At 58.9% G+C, this 9,189-nt stretch overlaps 1 protein-coding gene across 1 annotated transcript in view; it reads left to right on the forward strand.

Moving 5' to 3' along the window:
- Nucleotides 1–9,188, forward strand: part of DENND2A (DENN domain containing 2A) — a 36,854-nt gene extending 27,666 nt beyond the window's left edge. Inside the window, exons 14-19 of the mRNA XM_004714030.2 lie at nt 3,485–3,662; nt 4,590–4,631; nt 6,706–6,823; nt 7,442–7,687; nt 8,565–8,651; nt 9,157–9,188. Of these exons, the coding sequence (XP_004714087.1) occupies nt 3,485–3,662; nt 4,590–4,631; nt 6,706–6,823; nt 7,442–7,687; nt 8,565–8,651; nt 9,157–9,188 (703 nt within the window). The remainder of the gene's footprint in view (nt 1–3,484; nt 3,663–4,589; nt 4,632–6,705; nt 6,824–7,441; nt 7,688–8,564; nt 8,652–9,156) is intronic.
- Nucleotide 9,189: the final 1 nt, after the last annotated feature.

The raw sequence follows: 9,189 nt of genomic DNA on the forward strand, positions 1-9,189 counted from the left end.
GTGGTGTGTACTGTGTGAACACGTATGAGTGTGTGTGTGATATGAAGGCAGTGACTATACAGGCGTGTGTGGTGTGTGAATATGCACGAGAGTGTGTGTGGTGTGAGGGGATGTGGGTAAGAGTGTGTAGAGTGAGCGTGTGTGAGAAGAGAGTGTGTGTGGTGTGAGGGGATGTGGGTAAGAGTGTGTAGAGTGAGCGTGTGTGAGAAGAGAGAGTGTGGTGTGAGGGGATGTGGGTAAGAGTGTGTAGAGTGAGCATGTGTGAGAAGAGAGAGTGTGTGGTGTGAGGGATGTGGGTAAGAGTGTGTAGAGTGAGCGTGTATGAGAAGAGAGTGTGTGTGGTGTGAGGGGATGTGGGTGTGTAGAGTGAGCGTGTGAGAAGAGAGAGTGTGTGGTGTGAGGGGATGTGGGTAAGTGTGTAGAGTGAGCATGTGAGAAGAGAGAGTGTGTGGTGTGAGGAGATGTGGGTAAGTGTGTAGAGTGAGTGTGTGTGAGAAGAGAGAGTGTGTGGTGTGAGGAGATGTGGGTAAGTGTGTAGAGTGAGTGTGTGTGAGAAGAGAGTGTGTGTGGTGTGAGGGGATGTGGGTAAGTGTGTAGAGTGAGTGTGTGTGAGAAGAGAGAGTGTGTGGCGTAAAGAACATGGAGGCCGGACCCGACCTCCCACACCAGGGAGGAGGAGACGCCATCTCCACCGCAGCCCTCGGCCAGCGGCCACAGGCGGACGGCAGACATGCCTCCAGCCCCCATATGTCCCTGCTGTTTGACGCCAGCCCTCCCTCCCACGGTCCTCCGCTGCTGGCCGGGTCATCCGTTGCAGTTGCCACAGGGAACTCACAGACAGTACCACCCTGGGGTTCTGGGGAGGTAGCAGGTTACCACGGCCAGGGTTAGAAAACACTCGGGGTGGTCACTGGTCTCCTCCGCCAGCAGCCACGTCCCTCTCTGGTCCTCAGCCTCTTAGCCGGGTGGCCCCTTGTCCCCTCCTCTGTCTGGGGGCCAGGAAGCCAGCCCGCTGCTCTGCCTCAGTCTTGAGTCTCAGCCCCGCTTCTCTCTCTGCTCTGTCTCACGGTCTCCTTGTCTCGGCCTCTGGGCTCAGCGTCGCCTGGCTTCTGCTCCCTCCACCACTTCAGGCAGGGATCTTGAGCCCGCGCTGCTGGTGTCTGGTCTTCCTCGTGATCCCAGGGCGCTCTCTCTTCCTGCTTCTGGGATGGCTCAATTGACCAGTCCCCTCCAGTAGCGTTTCCCACACTGTGTGCATAGCCCCACCCATCATTTGGTGGGAGTGACAGCGGCATGGGTAGAAGCGTCCTGTTGAGAGAGTTCACTTCAGCCCAGTGTGCATACCGGTTTGTGTGAGTGAACTGTTTGTTTAAGATGTATATGTGATATGACTACAGGGTCACCCGTATGACATGCGTGTGACAAGACTGGTGTGTGTGGTATGTGTGCGCGTGTGATGTGTGTTTGAGGGTATGTGGGGTGAGTGAGGGTGTGGGGTATGAGTGTGAGTGTGTGTGTGAGTGTGTGTGTGTATGTGTGTGTATGGTCAGAGTGGTGAGTATAGGTGTGGTTGTGAGCATGTGTGAGGTGTGAGTGTGCGTGTGGTGTAAACACCCATGAACTTTTCTTCTGCACCAGCTGCTCCACGAAGAGGTCATTCCCCAGGACAGAATGTGTGTCCACCGAGTTCGGAGCAGTTTGTGGGAAAGCGGGTTCTTTGGCCGGGCAGTGGAATCAGACTACCGAGGGTTAGGGGTTCAGCTGGGGGCTGCTCTTGTCTGGCCTGGAAGGGACCCCTGTCCACACTGGGCCCTGAACCATCACCCCTTTCATGGGGCCCATCCCCACACGGCTCTCTGCTTAGCAGGGGAGAACGGCCCCTTGATCTCCCTCCCTCACCCCATCTCGGTGAGACCACAGTACAGGACATGCCGTGACGACCCAGGGCGGACCGACAGGCACTGCCCACGAACCGTAGCTGCTGCACACGCAGGGCCATATGGAAGGTGCTTCTGGGCCATTCATTGGTAAGCAGTTCTGGCAGCGCCGAGGCAGGATCTAGACTGTCTCGAGAATCTACCTGCCGTCTTAGGAAAAGGCTAGGTTTGTGAGCAGGCTCTCTTGACGCGAGTTTGCCTAAAGCCACCTTGAAGCAAGTGGCTGAAGTTCCCCTTAGAGGCCTGGTGGGTCTCGGCGTCCGGAACCAAGTCTTTGACATAATGGTGAGGGAGAGGCCTTCAAAACGCCGGCGGGAGACCCGTGATCGTCTCATCCATTTGCCCACAAGCTTTTTGAAGCCCCTCCTCCACTCGATCCAGAAAAGCCCTGCTGAAAAGGCCCCGTTAGAGCGCGCAGGCAGATCCAGGGTGGGCTGCAGCAACAGAAGGAAGCAAGTTAGAGAGACAGAGCCCAGGCGGCCCCCGCTCCAAAACCACCGCTGGCCTCTGCAGCCTCGTCCCTCCAGGCTCTGCTGCTGAGTGCTGCCATCGCCCTCCGGACTCCGGCAGTGGGAGCCTCTCAGATGCTCGTCCACCTGTCTCTCAGAGGGCAGTGCCCCTGGCCTCCTGTGTCCCTGACCCGCAGACAAGAGGACTTTGCAGACGAGGCCTTGGAGGCCCTGAGAAGCATGGGGCGTCGAGTTAAGGCCACATCCTGGAGGCCCAGCCTGTGTTGGCCATCAGCTTGGTGATGCCCCCTCCCACTGGGGCTCACCTGCCACCAGACCAGGGGTTCCCATCCCTGTCCTTGGGCCGATGGGCACGGGGCACATGAGGACCTGGTAGTCCACAGAGGGGCAGTGGGGTGGGGTGAGGGGGGATGCAGGGCTTGTTGACAGCTCTGAGAAGCTCTCCATGACCTTCCGGGGGTGACTTGGGGGAGTGGGGAACAGCTTAGTCAGCAAACCCAAGGGTGGCCAGGGCTCAGAAGCAGGCGGGGCTCACCCTGCACACATACACATACACATGCACACACACACACTTGCACAAAGTGGGCACTCACCTGGTCCCCGTCCCCTGCTCTGTGATGCGAGCTAGGCCAAGGGTGCACTTTCCTTGGGCCCCTGAAAGGAGCACAGGAGGCCCCTCCAACCCACACTTGCTCCTGAGCCTTGAACTGCACTCCCTTGAGAAGACCACCCCCCACCCCCACCCCCGCACCCCTGGACTGCCCTGCATGCCACTCTGCAGGGAGCAGAAAGCCCACAGGCGGCCCTCAGCCCAGGGAGCCCTGGGGGAGGAGTCATTGGCAGAATCCTGGGTGGCGGGCTGCCCGCCTTCTACCACTCAGGGTCACGCCGAGTCAGAACCGCCTGGATGGTGCCGGCTTGGTTTTGGCTGTTACGCTGGGCACTGAGGGGTGACGTCTGCCTCACACAGGAGACCCCTCTCTAGGCCTCTGAGCCTGAACACTCCCCCAGCAGGCCCCGAAACCGGGCGGGTGGACCTCGGCCTGCTCCACCAGCTGACGCCCCCTCTGTCCGCAGCACCCTGTCCACGTGCTGCCACGCCGTGGTGGCGCTCACCTACCCCTTCAGCTGGCAGCACACCTTCGTGCCCGTGCTGCCGCCTGCCATGATCGACATCGTATGCTCGCCCACGCCCTTCCTCATCGGGCTGCTCTCGGGCACGCTGCCCCTGCTCCAGGAGCTGCCGCTGGAGGAGGTGAGGACTCCTGGAGGGGCAGGCCTCGGGGGCTGGGGGCTGGCAGGCGGGCAGCACTTTGCTGTCTGGGACACCAGCACCCCCTGGAGACAGGGGTGGGGGTGCCCAGGGCTGCTCACGGCCCTGCTGATCTCAGGGGAAAACAGCCACCCGAACGCTTGTCAAGTCCTGGATCCTTCCAGAACATCCCGTGGTTACTTAGCCTGGGCTCAGAGAAGCAGTGTGGGGCAGTGTGGCCCAGCCAGCCTGGAGCCCCATCCCTCAGGTCCCCGATGCTGCTGATGTCACACCTGACACCCTGGGCCACTCCACTTGGCCTCAGACCATCTCCTGAGGTCTGGAATCATGAGGAACTTGTCTGGTACTGGGGTCCCTGTAAGGCCTGTTTGAGGAGGCAGGAGTCATGTCGGGGCCACAGGCCATGCCCTCAGGGGTTGCTCTGCAGTCAGCTGAGCAGGGTTGGGGCCTCACCTGCCCACCCAGCGCCCGGCCGGCCTTCCTTACCCTGAGCTCCCTGTTCAGCCTGGCCCCGCCCCCTGTGCCCCTGAGTCCACTGGGAGGGAGGAATGATGGGGACACAGGAGCTGGGAGCCCCCTGTGGGTCTGCTCACCTCCATCAGTCAGTGCGACTCACAGCGTCCCCTGTGGGTCCCTCACCATGGAGTCAGTGTGACTCACGGTGCCTCTGTGGGTTGCCAACACTATAACTGATGATGGGGGTACAAAGCCCAGTCTTTCTACCAAGACCCGCTGCTGTTTTCCAACTGCCGATCATGGTGGCTCGGACCCCAGTGTGTAACCACTACACCAGACAGAAATGCAACCCAGCTGCATCTCTGCCTGCTGGGAGGAGGGCAGTGGGAGGCCACCTCTGTCCCCAAGGCCACTGTCACAGGCACATAGGTCCCTTTCCCTCTTGTCCTGTAGGTCCTTGTGGTCGACCTGGACAACAACCGGTTCCTCAGGCAGGTGAGTCGGACAGCTCCCTCAGTCCCTCCTAGGCAGGCAGGGTGTAGGGGAGGCCAGGTCAGGCTTAGATGTCCACAGGTCTGTCCCAGAGTGCACTGCCAGTGATTAGAATCCCCACATATGCTGGAACGCCAGGCGCTTGTCTTGTTCAACATGCTTCCCACAGTATTTGAAAGTTACAAAATTGTTCTCAAAATCATGCTCTATCAGGTTGTCCAGTATCACGGGATAACTTTGCTGTACCGACTGGCAAGTGCTTTGGTGCTGTGGGTTAAGGTCAGCGGTTCACACCCACCAGTCACTCCATGGGAGAAAGATGAGGCTGTCTGCTTCGTAAAGATTCACAGCCTCGGAGCCCACCTTGGCAGCACATACACCGAGAATGGGACAATAAGAGGAGATGAGTGTGGCCCCCACGGGTGGATGACTCACTCCTTTGTGAAGGGCCCCGTGTTTTTAGGCGTTTCTGGCTTTTATTTGGGGGTTGTGGTCTTTTGTGTGATTTTCTTTAAGTTCAAGACAGGTAAATCTAGAGACACAGCAACTAAATGAGTAGTCTCTTAAGGCTATGGCAGGAGAGGTTGGGGGAAGGGGGAGCTAATAATGAAGGGTACAAGGATGAAGGAAATGTTCTGAAAATTGATTGTGGTGGTGCCTGCACAACTTTTTAATGTGTTTAAACCGTTGGATCATATGGCATGTGAAGTGCATGTCAATAAAGCTGATTTTTAAAAAGATTTGCAGCCTCAGAAACCCTAAGTCAGCTCACCATGGGTTGGAATGGGCTCGGCAGCAGCGGGTCTCTCTGTCACTCTGGTAGGATAATATTCAGCTTTACTAAGTACAGAAGAGGGGTCCCTGGGGGTGTAGTGGTTACCAGTTGGCTGCTAAATCCAAGGTCAGCAGTTCGAAACCACCAGCGGCTCTGTGGGAGAAAGATGGGGCTTTCTACTCCCGTGAAGTGACAGTTTCAGACCCACAGGGGCAGTTCTACCCTGTCCTGTAGGGCCACTGTGAGCCAGCATCCGTTCAATGGCAGCGCATTTTGTTGTTTGTTTCTTAAGTAGATAGAAACTAAACAGATGAGGAACCTTCCAAACTTTCATGGATACTGGGGATTAAAAGATCACGGGATTTTTTCATGAGCTTTTGAAGCTCTTCATCTGTATAAAATTGGGGAAAGTTGCATCATTGGGTAAAAAAACTTAATGTCAGAGGGAACAGTTCATGATACCGTGTTACATGGAACAGATCAAGATTCAAAATTACTTTGCTGATCTGTTATTTCTGTTTTTGTTTTGTTTTTCAAAGGATATATATATATATGCCAAAAACCAAATCCACTGCCATTGGGATGATTCCAATTCATAGGGTTTCCAAGACTGTAAATATTTATAGAAGCAGACAGCCTCGTCTGTCTCCTGAGGAGTGGCTGGTGGGCTTGAACTGCCGACCCTACCCTGCAGCACCGCCAGGACTTCTGTACATAAACCAAAAAACCCAAACTCACTGTCATCAAGTCAATTCCAACTCCCAGCAGCCCTACAGGACAGGGCAGACCTGCCCCTGCAGGTTTCTGAGGCCGTAACTCTCGGCTAGGGGCACAGAAAGCCTCCTCTTTCTCCCGAGGAAGGGGCTGGTGGTTAGTAGCTCAGAGGGCAGGCTCCTAGGCATCTTAACAAGGAAAAACACATCAGACATGTTGAAGCCGCTTGTCTTGGTGAGAAGAGTGGTTTCACCCCTATCCCCACCACGGGACTTCCTCCCATAATCCTGAATGACTAGGAGAACACAAAGCACAGTTCTTTCCATCATTGGCCAGAAAGGTCTTCAAAGAACTGCCGCAGGGGTCTCACGTGAACTCAGAGCTGCAGCAGGTGCAGGCAGCTCAGCAGTCCGGGTGCTAGCCCCATCCTCCTGCTGTCACCCCCTCTCCCAGGACCCAGTTCACCCCAAGCCTCACCCAGCCCCTGGCCAAGCCCTGCAGGTGGGGCGGTGGGAGGGTCCCGAGTCCCCAGGAAGAGCGGAGCACCTCGCACAGGTGCCGGGCTGCAGCCTGCCCTCTGCTTCCCAGATGGACGACGAGGACTCGATCCTGCCCCGCAAGCTGCAGGCCGCCCTGGAGCAGGTGCTGGAGCAGCGGGAGGAGCTGGCCCGAGATCCGGAGGAGGGGCCCGTGGACTGCAGACCCGGTGAGTGCGTCCCAGAGCCACCTGCCGCACCTCGCCCTCCATGGGTCCTTGCACCTGGTGGTGGACTCTGGGGGGTTTCCATGCCCCTCGTTGACCCTAGGGTGCTTGTTTAAGGGGGAAAGGATGCTTCAGAGCAGGGTGGCCCTTATCCCCCGTAAGGACTGTGGATCATGAGGGTAATAACATGCATTCCCCTGAACCAGTGGTCGCAAGGGCCCAGCCCCGGAGGAAAGCTGGCCCCACTTCACTGCCATAAGGCCCCGCCTTCATCTCCCAGACCCCGCCCTCACTGCCATCCAGCCCCGCCCTGCCCCACCCTATTCCCAATCCTGCCCCGCCCAGCCCTCTTACCTCCCACACCTCGCCTTCACCCTCCTGCCCGCCCACACAGCCCCACACCCATGGCCCGGCCCCACCCTTACAGCCCCGACCCCGCCCTCTCCTGGCTAGGCTGTTCAGGGCCCACCCTAACTGCCCTCCTCTGTGGCCTGGCCCCTCCCACAACACGCCCCTTCTGCTCCATCTTTCTCATGCCCCGCCCTCCCGGGCGGCCTGGCCCGTCCCTCGGCTCCGCCCTCGCCGCCAGGCCCCGCCCCTCACCTCCGCCCCGCCCCTCAGGCCCGGAGTCCAGCCCCCTGAACGCCGTGGTGTCGGAGGCCTTCGTGCGCTTCTTCGTGGAGATCGTGGGCCACTACTCGCTGTTCCTGACGCCGGGCGAGCGCGAGGAGCGGACGCTGCAGCGGGAGGCCTTCCGCAAGGCCGTGTCTTCGCGGAGCCTGCGCCGCTTCCTGGAGGTCTTCATGGAGACGCAGACCTTCCGCGACTTCGTCCAGGAGCGCGCGCTGCGCCGGCAGGACGCCAAGGGTGGGGGCCGGGGCGCTCGGGGTGGGGGCGCAAGGGTGGAGTGCATCCGGGCACCCAGCCTGGTGTGCTTCCCCGGAGCAGGGGGTCGCTCCCCGGGGATGAGTGCCCCCAAGGGTGAGGGCCACTAGGCAAGTGGACCCTTAGGGAAGCTCGACCCCCACTTGAGCTGGTGGGGAAAGAAGCCAGACTGTCGTATCAACTCCCGACCTCGGAGTGAGCCTGACGCCGGCACTGGTCTGGGTGCCCGCGCCAGGGGGTCAGTCAGGACGCGGGATGTGCCAGGGGCACCAGGTCTGAGTGAGACGCCCAAGCCTTCCGGCGGTTCTGAAGGTCCGAGTGGCTGCCCGGCGTCGGCATCCACGGCAAGCGGCTGGCCCTTGACAGGACCATTGGTGGCCAACAGCAGAATCCTTGTCTAGTGGGCAGGAGAGGGGCTGGGTTCCCGACTCAGCCACCGCCCACCTGTGGGGAGACTTGTGTGCCCAACTTGGAGACTGAAGGTGGATGAGGAAGAAAGGCCCGATCAGTTTCTGAACCTCAGCTGAAGCACACCCAATCCACATCTGTTCACCGAGAGGAGGGTGGATTGGGTTTGCATTGGGAGGCGCGTGGGAAAATGGAGATATGACAGAAGGGCCCCTCTGTCCCTGCACAAGAGCTGATTCTGCCAAGTCCCCAGTTCCCAGGTCACGTCCAGGAGCCTCCTGCATATGGGTGGGTGGACTGGCTCCACAATCCCACCAGAGCCAGGGCCACCCAAGACTGGGCAATTATGAAACTCATAAGACCCCATAGTAACCATGGGCTTATGGGAGCGCAAGGAGACAATGTCTGTCCAGAGAGAAGGCAGCTCACGGTAGGGTCCTCTCACCCACAGGTCTGTTTGAGGTCCGAGCCCAGGAGTACCTGGAGACCCTCCCCAGTGGCGAGCACAGCGGTGTCAACCGCTTCCTGAAGGGACTAGGTACGGCAGGTCGGTGCCGGCGCAGTCTGGCCTGGCTGAAGCTATGCTAACGTTGGAAGGAGGGGGTTGTGGGGAGCTACCTCAGGCTGAATGGAGTGTGTCCACCTCCTGTCCCTATTGCCTCTCATCTCCCGGGGTGGTGGTGGTGGGGGCAGTGTTTGGGAATCAAGGCCAGTGAACAAGGGAGGCTGGGCTGGCCTCCAAACCCTCCTGCAAGTGGGGATGGCAAGGTAATAGGGACTGGGCTGAGGAAGGAAGACAGGGATGGGGGTGGGACAGCCAGGCTGGCACGCCTTGTGGTGCATTTCAGAAGCAAACTCTCCCCCAACATATGGGCACTCTTTCTGCCAGGCCCCCACATCTGCAGGAGACCCCTTCCTGTGAGGTGGTGGGTGGGCAGAGGTCTCCCCTGGGGCAGGCCTGAGTTCCGGGTGTCTCGGGGGTGGGGGGGGGAGGCGCTGTTGGAATGGGTCCTCTGTTAAGCGTCTCCTTGTTCTTTCTCTAGGAAATAAGATGAAGTTTCTGCACAAGAAGTAGC

The sequence above is a fragment of the Echinops telfairi genome, unplaced genomic scaffold (assembly GCF_000313985.2).
Source record: "Echinops telfairi isolate 266 unplaced genomic scaffold, ASM31398v2 ScPeMD7_23;HRSCAF=83, whole genome shotgun sequence".
Taxonomy (NCBI): Eukaryota; Metazoa; Chordata; class Mammalia; order Afrosoricida; family Tenrecidae; genus Echinops; species Echinops telfairi.